The sequence below is a fragment of the Rhodamnia argentea genome, chromosome 7, assembly GCF_020921035.1.
Source record: "Rhodamnia argentea isolate NSW1041297 chromosome 7, ASM2092103v1, whole genome shotgun sequence".
NCBI classification, from domain to species: Eukaryota; Viridiplantae; Streptophyta; class Magnoliopsida; order Myrtales; family Myrtaceae; genus Rhodamnia; species Rhodamnia argentea.
This window is the reverse complement of record NC_063156.1, coordinates 7538891-7552963: the sequence shown is the minus strand read 5'-3', so window position 1 is coordinate 7552963 and position 14073 is coordinate 7538891. Positions and strand designations below refer to the sequence as shown.

The 14073-nt window shown below is 38.4% G+C and overlaps 1 protein-coding gene across 5 annotated transcripts; it reads left to right on the top strand.

Moving 5' to 3' along the window:
* Positions 1-938: 938 nt before the first annotated feature.
* Positions 939-4034, top strand: LOC115746933. Of its 5 annotated transcripts, none has more exons than XM_030682920.2 (4): positions 939-1427; positions 1901-2530; positions 2853-3197; positions 3626-4034. In XM_030682920.2, exons 1-4 carry the CDS (start codon positions 1221-1223, stop codon positions 3899-3901), a joined length of 1458 nt encoding a protein of 485 aa, XP_030538780.1. In that variant the 5' UTR covers positions 939-1220; the 3' UTR covers positions 3902-4034. The 5 variants fall into 5 exon arrangements, with proteins under 5 accessions (XP_030538780.1, XP_030538779.1, XP_030538782.1 ...); XM_030682919.2 differs by having other exon boundaries at positions 939-1433; XM_030682922.2 differs by having other exon boundaries at positions 940-1391.
* Positions 4035-14073: the final 10039 nt, after the last annotated feature.

The window sequence follows — 14073 nt, the reverse complement described above, 5'->3', positions numbered from 1 at the left end:
CATTTCTTGAGGCAAAAGGCTCAAATGACGGATGTCCAAACTCCTCATGTCGGTCCATTGGGATGGAAGCCCAAGGAAGGATATGGTGGATGAGAATTTTAATCCCTAGTGGTGGCTTGGAAGCCCGTACACAATTGCCCCCAAGAAGCCCATCAAAGCAATACGAGTGATGGACCATTTTATTGAAGCACATTGCATTATGATGATATGATCCATGATGTTTGCATTTTATTATGATATAAATCTCGTACAATTAAGAATTACCGATGAAGTTGGAAGACGAAATCATCAATAGGCATGCGGCCTTGCTGATAAAAGGATTGGGGGATCAGCACGCCAATATCATAGGTGTGGAGTTCGATTCTCGCTCTCCGTAAAGAGGCAAATCAAAAGTCAAAAAGAGAGAAAGAGTTAGAGATACGACAGATCATAGGAAAACAAACGCGAAATCCACACTAAATTATAAATTGAAGCCTTCATTGTAAACAAAAGTCCACTTTGTATGAAATTATGAAGGAAGAAGCACATTGGAAGTCTTAAAAAAAACAAGTAAAACGGTCTTTAAAAAAGTTAAAACTCGTTGTCGCAAGTTATAGCGGGGATTGAAGATACGTTTGTTTCGTGAAAATTGAATAATTTCAAAAAATTTCAAAAGATTGTCGCTTGTATTGCGTATAAAAAAATAAACGAAAAATAATTCTATCGTATAAGAAAATGTTTAGATATAAATTTCTTTCAATAATGAAATTTTTATTTATTGATCAACTATTTCAAATGATATAAGTAATTATTTTTTAATTTTGTTTTTTTTTTGTGGGAAATGCTAGGTTTCTAAAATTCAGTAGGAAATAACGTGCTGAAGTGATATCAATTTAAGAAATACCGTGGTTTTTAGTTCCCCACGCTTCCCTGCACTCCCTTCGGCTTCCATCCACCAGGAGCGGTGGAAGTTTCCGACCCGGGCGGCCCAACCTCGTCGGTCCAATTGACCGCCACCGCTGCGACGTCATCACCGAAATCAAGAACCGTCGCTTCGAGCACCCCCCCCACCCCAACCCCTCAATTCATTTCTCGTCTCTTGGGACGCGAAGCTTTCGATTCGTCTCCTCTTCTCATCAGCGACATTAATTGCCACATCCCATGTCGGCGCTCAAGTTGGACTGTCCCTAAACCCCCACTGTATATGTAGACAGCCGCGGCTCTGTCGCTTATCTTACGCTATGCGCCGCCTGGATCATGCCATCCCATGCCGTTCACGAGTGGCGGAGACGGTTTCCCGCCAAGTTAGAGTTCTCCTCTTTTGCTCCATGGGGAAGATGAAGATGAGTCTCGGCGATGGTGATGAGTGGTCTTGGCGAAGGAAGGACCCGAGTTCTCGCGGCGATTCTGGGGTTCATTCTGACTCTGTGAGTGGATTCTCTTTTCTTGTAAAAGTTCGTCCTTTCTCCATTTCGGTCGTAAGTGGTTCTTGGATATGAAATTAACTGATGTGGGTTCGTTGGAAGTTTTTCGTGAAAGGGTCATTCGAACTTATTTGTGATACTGACTTGTGCTACTGAAGTTCCGAGGTGGAATTAGGTCGTGAACTTGCGGCGCATCATCCTGTTTCTCTTGTTTCTTGATTTGAAGTGTTGACTGGTGAGGTGAAAAAAAGGAGGGAATTACCATCCACCTCTGTCTTAGGATAATACAGAGCCTTCTCCTCATGTTACAGAATTAATTGGAGCAGAACATGATGTGAATTGATATTTACTATTTGCTTTTCAAATCTTTGGGAAGCAGTCTGTCTTTTTGGCCATCATTAGTTTAAATTCAAGTTCAGACTGACAGTGTTGGTGCAGCAAATGTTTTTTTGACTGTTCGGATTTGTAATGGTGGTCTTTGCTAACTTCATTAACAGGTTGGGGCTGACGAAGGTTCCTCTGAACTTTCTTCTACGTCTGCGGGCGGTGATACGCGTTATGGGGAGCATAATTCACGGATAATGATGATCGGTGACATTCCTGTTCATCTTGAGGCGACCCCGAATTATCCATTAAACTGCAATGAGAGTCCTGGGACACAAGGAGCTGCACAAGAGAGGGACATTGGTACAGATAGCCAAAAATCACCAAAGCATTGTGAGATAAGGGCTGCTCCAGAAGTTGTCCGCAAGGTAGAATTGGCTTCATATGACACTGGTACTCATAGGGGAAGTGATGGTGTAGTCAACTTCATCAAGAGGAGAACTCGAGTAGACCTAAGGAATCAAGGGACAACTAGGTCTGATAGTTCAATTAAAGTTGAGAAGTTGCATACTTCTATTGGATTGAAGGATGCTAGGAGCTTGAGTGCTTCCATTTTTGTGAATAAGGCAAAACCGTTCGATATTTGTCTTCCTCGAAGAAGACGATTGGACTTTGCAGAAACTTCTGACCCTGTAGAGGATTGTGAACAAACTCATGAAGCGGTACAATTGGTGGAACAGGAAAGCCGAGTTTTGAGGCCTGGAATGGTTCTGCTCAAGAACTATGTCACCCTCAGAGAACAGGTAATTTCTGCTTTAGGTTACTTCCTGTTTGAAAAATTCAGCCAACCGAACATTTTCGTTTTGATAGTCAGTGGTTTAAGGTGTGGAATGTAATTGATAGATATTAAGTAGTCTGCATGGCCATCACAACAAAGGATATTCATTTTTGTAATCTCGAACCCTGCATATACTTTCTTTATATTTTTTATGCTATTCTGCATCTTATATTATTTCTGAAGCATCTATCTTCATATAGACTGCGGGATCTTATCTTTTCATCTTGGAGCAAAATTTTTATCTCATTTCATTTTATCTTATGGTACGTATCTGCGAAATATTGCAGATTGATATTATAAGAAAGTGTAGAGAGATTGGTATTGGTCCAGGGGGGTTTTACCAACCGTGTTACCAGGATGGAGCAAAGCTCCGTTTGCAGATGATGTGTCTTGGTCTTGACTGGGATCCAAACACAAGAAAATATGAGCGACAGAGACGAGTTGATGGTTGCTCCGCACCCGATATTCCTAATGAGTTTATCCTAGCAGTCAAAAGGGCAATTGGAGATGCAAAAGACCTTGTTAAGAAGGGCGACAGAAGAAGTAATCTCAGAAACGACCTCCCGACAATGTCTCCAAACATATGCATTGTCAATTTCTATACTACCACTGGGCGACTTGGTCTTCACCAGGTCTGTGATGAAGTTACTACATCCTTTGCTCTTCCATATAAGTGATTTGGATTTTTCGGATCTTACACCGGTTGGTGATTTGAAATGTTTTCTCAGTGTTTGTCTTCATCCACTATTTCAATTCTCATATCAATCTGCATTTCTCGTATTCATTTTGGTAAACTCTGTATATGAATCGGCATGGAAGCTTGTGAGTCCTAAAGTCAGTTTCGGCTTTTAAGTCTGATACTCTGTACAGAATTCAATTTTCTTGCTCATGCTTCTGTTTGAGATCTTCCTGCAATGGCTGCTCAGTTTTCTTTCTTTCGCTATGTGTGTTGTTCTGGATTAAGAAGCAAAACAAAACTCGTGTTTTGTATCCAGTTATTTCATTCCAAGGCAAAGGTTGTTTGCAAAGCTTCTCACCAGATTACTCTCTTACGTGGCAGGATCGCGACGAAAGCCGGGAGAGTCTGCGGAAAGGATTACCCGTGGTCTCATTTTCCATTGGCGATTCAGCCGAGTTCTTGTTTCGAGATTACCGTGACGCGGACGGAGCAGAGAGAGTCATGCTGGAATCAGGTGATGTAGTGATATTTGGAGGCGAGTCGAGAATGGTTTTTCATGGCATATCGTCTGTTGTCCCTAACTCCGCTCCCAAGGCGTTGGTGGATAAGTCCGGGCTCCGCCCTGGACGCCTTAACCTGACCTTTCGACAGTTCTGAATTTTTGGTGGACTTGTTAATGTATTGAAGTGCTAGCGCCGATGTATATGTCTAACCTCATCAGAAACCCTCAACAAAAAAAAAAAGAGGAATGTGTAGTGCTACGTAAATCAACATATGATTTAATTTGATAGTTTTGCAGTAAGATGTTCTAATTAATCACTGGGAAAGTTTCTAACGTAACTGGGATTAATATGATCGCACGTGATGCCCAATTGGATTTTCCTCCTGGTCATTCAATTTCAATAGAGTTGAGCGATTTCAAGGCCAGTCGGATCTCGGAATCTACCTTTCGAAACCGGTTCTCCACTTTTTAAAACCTGCAATCTATCCTACATATCTTGTGATCTTGTGGTTTTAAATTCTACACTCATTATTAGACGTTATGGGAGGGAGATATAAAACAAGAAAAACAAAAAAACTTATTTCATGTTCTAAGTTACAGGTACACATGGGAACAAGTTTCTCAATTTTTGGAATTTGCAACCTATCCAGCATACCCTAGAATTTGGAAGGTTCCCGATTATACCTTAAATCATGCTTGCCCCTAAATTTCAATGCATAAATCTATTATCTTCTACAATTAAAGTCGAAATCAAGAGAATGTTTCTATGATTGTTACATGGCAAAGCCACATTATTTAAGTGTGTCACATGGTGATATTCGATCAATTAGCATTGATTTCAGCGATTTGTTAGTCTTTGTTACCTATTAAGTTTAAAAGGAAGTTCTTTCAAATTTATTCGACCAATAAAATAGACAAAGAAAGGAACTACATATATTGGCGTAATTTTCTTTTTTCAGCATCCACTCAATTTGAAAAATTGAGAGATATTTAGGAACGAATCATATAAGAGATAACTTCATGAGCTTTGATTTATTAATTTATTATTGGACGATTATCAAATTGTGTAAATCGAAATTAGTAGCCAAATTTGAATCTGCGAAGAAACTTGTAGTGTTCAAACTCTTAGTTTCTTCTTAATTTTTCTATTGTACGGTTACGAAATCTTTGTTTTCCTTGTACATCTATTTAGAAATATTTTAGGGTTAAACTTTCGGTCGCATTTTGAATGTCCAATTCAATAAATACGTGTACTTGGTATTTTCTATGCTAAATGGATAACAACCCGGAACGATATAACACAGAAAGTTATAACACAGAAATTAATAGTCAAGGAACGTCGATCAATACATGTACACGTAAAGTCCGAGCTACCTATAACTAGGGTTTCTACATTAATCTTTTATCAATACATGAAATGTTAGGATTCGGTCTCCTCCTCCTAACAATTCATCATCATAGTTATTATAACGCGTTTCAATCGAGAGAATAATCCAAAAAATCCTAAACATATTGCATTTTTTGTCAATTGAATTCTAAACTTTTCAATTTTTCCAACTAAGTCCTAAATCTTTTCACATTTTTCCAATTGAATTCATCCAATCAATTTTGACTGAAATTCGTTGATGTAAACGCCCTATTCAATCACCCCCTCCTGCGAAGGGCCAGAAAAAACGAAACTTCTCAGAGGTCTTTCTAGGGTTTCATTTTCTCTTTGGTGGTGTTCTTCTCTTTGGCATGGGAGCAGCAAGAGAAGGATAAGTTGGGCCACGTACTCCATGCATCATCGCAGCAAAGCAGGCAAAGCAAAGATAAGATTCCCCCCCCCTCACTCTCACTCTCTCTCCCAAATTATGGAGACAAAATTGCGTCTTCTAGCTTCAGCTGTCGTTGTTTTTTGGGTAGGTGAGTGGGACCTCACTTGGCCATCCAAACGTGCATCATTAAAGAATGGGGTTATGTCTTGTGGTTTTGGGGTGTTAGTTGGCTTGATTATATGAGTTTGATCTGTCAGCTTGTCAAAATGATCTCTTTAGGTGGGTGTTGCTTTCGAACTGTAGCAACGTTTTCTGATGCGGCATGAGGGACGCTCTTTGTCCTCTAAAGGGGCATATTCCTAGGAGGAAATACCCTGGGCATTTGAGTAAGTAAATGGCTCATTTGTCACGCCACTAAAGGCGAAGAAGGTAGAGCCATGTTGTTTTGCCCTAACAAATTGGGTCCAAGCCATGGTCGGACAATGGAAATCAAACCTGGAAAGCATTGCTTTCAATTCATTCAGCTTGGACATGGACGTCTGAGCTTCTCCTTTTTTTAGGTTTTACAGGTGTTTTCTATTCTATTTCAATATTTTCCAAACCATCAAGATGAACCACCGATGGAAACCAGGCTAAACCGGACTCAATTGGGAGTCGTATGTCATAAGAAACTCTAAAATTACAAAACCCTAATGTTTATGCACCCCATTCATATGATCCCATTTTTCTTCTTTTTTTGTTTTCTTTTGCATATTCCAATACCGATCTGATATTGTTTCACCAATGATAATGACATATCCTTCGGGCGTAAATGGATTGATATGAACCGGCAAAGGTTGTGAAGGGTCTTTTGTTGATTTTAAACAGGAAATTAAGTGACGGGGAATTTAAAAGTTTGAAGACTAGAGACGTGTTTAGCCACATAAATTGCAGGAAAGTAAAGATAAATGATAAATTCGCGAAAATGTTGAGTTCTTTGACCCATTAGTGATTATACAATAAAGATATTTGAGAAATTTATAACTCTCTACCGACGGTTATATACGATGGTCACAAGAAGTCACACAATCTCCTATAATCTAGCAACACCTATCCGCAAGAAGTTATAAAATCCTGAATTAGTGCCAATTTACATAATCATCTTGCGATAAATTTTTATGTTAATCGCTCATTGTCGATAATTTTACCAGCCAAATTCTCGAGTCTTGATGAAGGCTCCCGTCGATAATTTTGAAGACATTGTTGATGACTTTTTGGCTAGTTGGTGCTTCCCTTTAAGTTATCCACTGTTATGTTTATTATTGATCAAACTTTGTTCTCGTCGACTAAATCTAATATCCGTCGATAGTAACTAAAAGTTGGTCATATTTTGATGTCATCAGAGAGGGAAACCTCTAACCAAGAGGACCGAATGCAGATTAGCATGTTACACATTTCTTTTAATAAGTGATTATTAACATAGAGAGAGAGAAGGACGAAGGTCAAGTTGAACTTATGAAAGAAAGACAAGTCGGCAAATTTTAGGTCCAAACTAAGCCTTATGCAAATATTAAGTTTCCCATCTTTTGAGGGCTCTAGGGTTTGGTCAACCAAACCCAAGCAGATTTTCATTTATTTATTTATTTATATACTGCAATGAAGCCAACAAAAGCAATTAATTGTTTATAGGCTTGAGAGTCCCACAAGAGAATCTCTCCTATTATAGAAATCCCCATCATGTAAAAGGGGGACGAAATGTGGAAATCCTACACGGCAAACGCACCAGATAGGAGTGACCTCTAATCAACACACACGATGTCCAAGTTCTGATTAGTGTATGCATTGCCATGCCAATTCCATCAAGATATTTTTGCGTTGTATAATGCACTCCCCTTTGTACTTTAGTGGGCTATTAATTAAACTTAAGGACATCACGAGATAATTATATTGGACAACCGAGGTTTGTATTATTGCTATTGCTCACCCCGAAACCTCAGCCACAACTTTAATATAAACTTCGTCATTAGCTTTCCTTGGTGATGGAGAAGGTTTGTCTGCGGGGAACTCTCCAAGCGAAGACACCACTTCTAAAGGCAGATTGGACCCCATTGAAGCTTGTTCCGATCACATTTTCACCTTGTATCCATTCACCATGTCTCTCTCTCTCTCTCTCTCAAGAATGGGTAGATGCGTCTAGTGTTTCATCGGACCGGAAATTTCAGCTAGGTACATCGAGATTTAAGAATGGAAATACACAATGCTTTGCTATTAATTAATGCTTCCAGTCCCGTCAAAGCGATGATCCGTGAAGTGATCAAGCTCATATTATTGCAGTTTCGAATGTCATTATCGGGTTATCTTGATACTTACTAGGTATCCCATTAGGGCTTCTGAATTTTTAATTCATATGGTCCCAAGACTCATCAATGTTGGCTTTCATTAAACTATTTATGTTACCACAAACATCAGAAGTGAAGATACAGAGGCTAAACTTAGCCAATCCAAACTTCCTCATATGTTAGTGAAGATCTAAACCGATAGACTATATCGCTAGGAATTGTTTGATACTAAGACATGTGATCAAAAATATTTTAGGCTTCCAAGAAATTTTAATTAATTAAAAATACCATAGGCTTCCATGAAATTCTTTTAATGGGCGTACCATCTAAAATTAGCCAAACCGAACTCCTTTAGATGTGCCATACCATGGGGAGGCTAATCTCTTCCACTAGATAATGGAGGACAAGTTTTATCATCTGACACTTGATACGACCATCGGTGATTTTCATCTATGGCGCGTGATCGCTCTTATCATACAATCGTAGCACCTAATGATAAGTATGTCAGACACACACATTAATTACTAGATTTTACTTGTCCAGGTAGCAGGTACCTTTAGAAACAGTCCATTGCAAATGGCGGATATATCGTATTAGACTACCAATAAAAGCCAAGAAAGAATAAAATTTATCATATCCATATTTGGTTGAAAATTACTAAAAAAAAAATCTTAAACATGTTGCGCTTACATCAATTCAGCCTTAAATCTTTCAACTTAGTCAATTTAGTTTTAAATTTTTACAATTTGCCAATTCAGTCCTATTGGCCAAAAATCGGTGACATGGATGTTGAACATCATGTGTGGCAATTTCGACATTGACTTCAACAAATTTTTTTCTTTTTTAAAAAAATCAAAATAATTATTTTTTTGAATTTTTATTGTTCCTTTTCTTTTTTCTTTTTTTTCTCTTTGTTTATTTTGCCATTGTGCCGACAAGGGTCACCATGACCGACGAGGTAGCAAAGGCCCTAGACGAGGCCATCGAGGCCTCATCGGCTACCGTAAGGGCGCGAAGGCCCTTGCCTAGTCCGGCAGAGCCTCGAAGGCCCTCCCCAAATCTGCACAAGGGCCCGCTTGCCGAGATTCGGTGAGGGTCGCCTTACCTTTGTTGGCGGCCAATGAGGATCGCGGATACCCTTGCCAACACAATGAAAAAAAAGGAAAAACAGAAAAAAGAAAAAGAAAGGAAAAACTAAAAAATTACAGAAATTGTCCACTTCAATGCCGGTCATGCTATATAGGATGATCGACGTTCGTATCAATAATTTTCAGCCAAGAGGACTAAATTTATAAAATTATAAAAAAATTTACAATTAAATTGATAAAATTAAAAGGTTTAAGATTGAACTGACACAAGTGCAATAGATTTAATTTTTTATTTTTTTTTTGGATAATTTTTCCACCCAAGATAGAATACAGTCGAATATAAGGAGACATAACCTAGAAAAATATATCCCTTGAAGAGATGGGATAAAGATGGATATAATTTCTTATATCCTTAGCATAAAATCTATTTCTTTCGAATAACAAATTTCTTAAATTAAAATAATAATTACATATAGAATAATATTTGGATTATAATTTAAAATAACAAAATTTAAAATAACAAAAAAGTAATTGATAATTTTCATTTTTTTATTCATCCCTATTTTACCTATATATTTGAATTTCTTACTATTCTATAGTACATTTTCTTCATGTGTGTGTGTGTTGAGTATTTACATTTATTACACATTTTTAGGCATATTAGTATGGTTTATTATTAATAAAATTACTTAAGAAATTATGGAGGGGAAAATGAAAAGAAATAAAAAGGGAGAAAAATTAAGTAAATAGAAATGAAGAAGAAGAACTCCGATTTTAAATGAACAAATTCAAATTTGAAGTAGATCGCCAATAGGCATACGGTCCTATTGGAAAAGGAATTGGGAGGATCCTAGTATCATAGTTGCGAGATTTGAAGCAAAAGTCAGAAAGATGAGAATTAGACATATGATAGATAAAAAAAAAAAAAAAACTTGAAGTGGATCTTTCGAATTCACTCCATCTCCTTCTCCAAATCTCCGGTTTATGTTGAAGCTTCACGACTCCTTCGTACTTCTTTGTCAACGTTAAAGCTCCTCGAAAACAACGAGAGAGTTGAAGTTCCTTCCGCTTTGTAACTCTCTAGCTCATGTCAAAAGTCCACGAAAGCAGCCAAAGTGTCGTAACTCCTCTTTTCCATAGTTATATGATTCATGTTAAAGTTTCATGAAAGTGACAAGAGAAAGTCAAAGCACTATACTTTTCGGAATCAAGAAGGTCAATCATGTTTTCACTCTTTTACTACATTTCATGTTCTCTATCCGACTTACCTCGTCAATATTGGTATAGCCCGTTTATATTTCTTGTCATTTTCGAACTTGTTTAACTTGTAGACCATACTATAATTATGAATCAATTGATGAAGGTCATTTCATACAATAGTATGAAATGATTTATTGATGTTATCTCCGTTTGTGCATTTGTAATTTCTTTAGCAGTGAACCATGAGAAGTTCTTAACATCTTCGTTTTGCACTTTCGAGCTTATTTTGATGTTCACACCAAACAATGGATTTGATAGGTTAAGAAATAGCCAGCTTTATTACTGCGATTCACCAAATAGTGAATATCTAATATAACAAAATTTATTAGTTTCATATACATCCTAACTTATCCTAACTAAAAATTCAAATGACCAAAAGCAGGCTTAGAGTACTCATTCGCGATTTGACTCGTGTTTTACCTAGTTGTATTGACGGATTATTTCATGGGCACATGGAGCTTTATTACCTAATGAAGATGCGCATTCTCGTAATAAGAACGGTCTATCTCTACCACCATCGATCAACGCTATCTTGTAAATCCAAAATGTGCATGAAATTAAGAGGAAAGGACAAGCCTCTCAACCTTAAGGTGCGATGCTTACTCCTCGAATTATAACTAGTTATGTCAATAGCGATGGATGTGAGTTGTGTAACAAAAGGGTCATGCAAATCATACAAGATATAAAAAGGAGCATATGCATATGAAGCAATAGATTCATCTCTTGAATCATCAGGTGCTATTTTGACCCACAAAAAAAAAAAAAAATCATCAGGTGCTATTGCCATAAACAAAACAAAAAATCATAATTTGGACCGGTTCACGGCATTCTCTACGAGCCTCGTGTACCGGTCCAAATTATTTACTTGCGCAAGTGATTCTATCCCAAAGAAGTTTGGACGCAATAGGTGGAATTCGAACCGACGACCTCCGGTTCCTGAACTAGGCCCCAACCAATTATTCCGACCCGGGGGTTTTGCTTGGACAAAGTTAATGGCATGGTGCATGATCTGTGATAAATATGATAATCTCCTTTTGGCACGTTAATAACGAGCCAGACTCATGAGAGTTGCTCAATGGAAAGTGACTCCTGCATTATGAGAGATGAGCGAATCCCACCAGCTTTTGCATCGCGTGGCCCAGGAGCACACGTTTTGACATGAGCTAAGTATGAAAAACGAGGGTCATTCCCATCTCCCTTCGCTGAAATATCATCACCATCATCCCAAATATCAGCCACCTGAACCCGCTTTTTTCTTCGTTTTTTTCTCCAGAAAAAAGAAGACCCGCGAGAAAGGAAAAAAAAAAAAAAACTAAGACCCGTAGGTCCACCGGTCCCGGTCCGAAGTTACGGGGTAAGTGAGGTAACCGGTAGGAGACAATCGAGGTTCCCTCTCAGCTCAAATTTCGGGTTTTCGAGGCCAGTTTGGTTATCCCATGCGCAAGATACTCCCTTACCTATACTTTTTTTTTTTTGTGTCCAATCTCTAACTTTCCTTAGTCAGACTCCCGCTTTGCCTTTGTACAGAGCCGGAGTCAAATCCCGCACCCATGAGACTAGAGTCTTCATTTCCCAAATCTCTTTACTAGAATTGTGACATGTCTATTGGCCTTACCCATACTTTTTTTTTTTTTTTTTTGCCTTACCCATACTTGAATGGCCACAAAAAATATCTCCCATCCTCCGTACTGCGTATGATTATTCATTACGTATTTTGCTCGACGACTATTTAGATTCTTATGTGTGTATTTAAATGATTCGCGGGTGTTAAAGGGTTTTTATCTTCCAAGCTTATTAAAGCTAATTTAGGTCTTATCTTGATGGATTTGTTATAGGCCATTAGCTAAGCCAAACCCCCTTCTCGAGCCACATTCCCAATTTGTGATGTGGTGGAGGGATTGCCGATGGAGCCGTGCCTCAATTGGCAAGGTTCAATCACGGCCGTTCGTTAGCGTGAATTTGACAGTGAGATTCAAGCGAAGACCACCACCAGATCGTTTCACTTCTAGGGTTTGGACAACATGCGGCATGGTGGCATCCCGTGACAAGACAATCCTTTAACCCCGACGTCCGCTCCCGGCTCTGATACCAGCAACGGCGAGGAGCCACGCCAGTATCCATCGACATCGCTCTATCTTCTATCCTAGTTGCGTGACACCCGTGCCCCCGCGATTTATACAATGTTTTTGGACGGTATAAAGATTGTGCGAGACTTATTTATCGGTCCTACAAGATAGACCTGAGTGATGTGAAATCGGAGACATGTATCATGTCTAATAATTTGCTAGGGGACGTCCGGTTCCTTGATCGAAACTTATGCTTTTAAAAGAGGAAAATCCAAAATATTTTCTTATCCTATCCTCACTGCCCCATCCAAAGTCTGACCACCAAAACCCAATCGGGGCAGTTTCACTATTCTCAGAATTCTGTATCACTCAGATATAGCTCGGTCGGACCAAGCTCTAGTAAAGAACAGCAGTTCAATAACAAGAACATCTAAATCCCGACCACACTTTTCTTTTCTTTTTTCGTCTCTTTATTTCAAATTGGTGACTTCGCCACGATTATGTTTTGGTTATGTGCTTTTATGCATCGTTCTTAATTACTTTTAATACTGTGTAATCTCCGAACATTTGCTTGGAATAGTCCCCTTCCTGCATTCAACCCGTCTCGTTCATATGTATCGTGCAAAGTCACGATGTAACAACGTAACCTCTCGTATTACTATGAATGTAAAATACTATGGCATGGGCACACCGATTTTGAACCTTGGGGATCAGAGCGAAGGGAGGAGTCAAGGATGATCAGCTTTCTCTACCCTCTCGCATATAAAAAAAAAAAAAATTAAGTGGGTAGTGCAAACCTGTCTCGTTCGAGAATGACAACCTTCTGGTTGGGTAGATTAACCATTTTCTCTTATTTAACTAATTTTTAAACCATCCAACCTGAAAAAAAAAAACTAATTTTTAAACCGATTCATTTTACAATGACCCACATATTAAACACAAAATCCTCACACACCCTTATAGCCCATTTTAACTTCTTCCTTCAAGTATGTCTGTTGAATAAAATTTCTTAAAATGACAATTCACGAATCAGAGAGACTTATTTCCGGTGAGAGCCTCGTGACTAGGCAACGGCGGCGGCGGAAAAATTCACCGGCAGGCATCATTGCCGACGGCAGGGGCCGCCCCAGGAGAGGGCCGCCCTATCTCCACCTTCTCCCTCGTTTAAGCCCCTCTTTGTGTTATTTTCAATTTTGTAGATAATTACTTTGAGGGTTTGTTTTTAATGACCCCTTTATTTTTTACTATATAAAATACTAGTTGTTGAACCAATTTATTCATTTACTATTAAAAAAGGAAGATATTTCTATTTTTTTTTTTCTGGATGGTAATCGTGAAGACCAACATTTATTTAACCCCACATTACCTATCCCAACAAATTTCATCACTTCGACTTCTCTTTCTTTTTTTCTACTTTCTTTTCTTCTTTATAGACTCAACACTATATGACTCAGACAATTATTAGTGTTGGAATTTATTGACGCGCACACATTAACGTATCGGGAGAAATATGTAATATTGTTTGCATGTGATCGAAAAGAAAATAACACAGAGAAAGTGATAATAATATTTAATACCGATCAAATCAATGTACAATATTTACAAATAAAGATTACAAAACAAATTTGATGAATACTGTGAACTCGAATAAAGAATTTGACAATAGGTGAGGCATGGCTAACCGAATCTCCTCAATGCGATTAGTTCCCGCCAACGGTACTAAGCAACTTCACAAACTATACCTCCTATAATGTAATACCTTGAACCTGTTTGTATTAGCACTATACAAACAGGACTTTGTCAACAGTTCTCGAAATCGGCACACTTGGAAGACGACT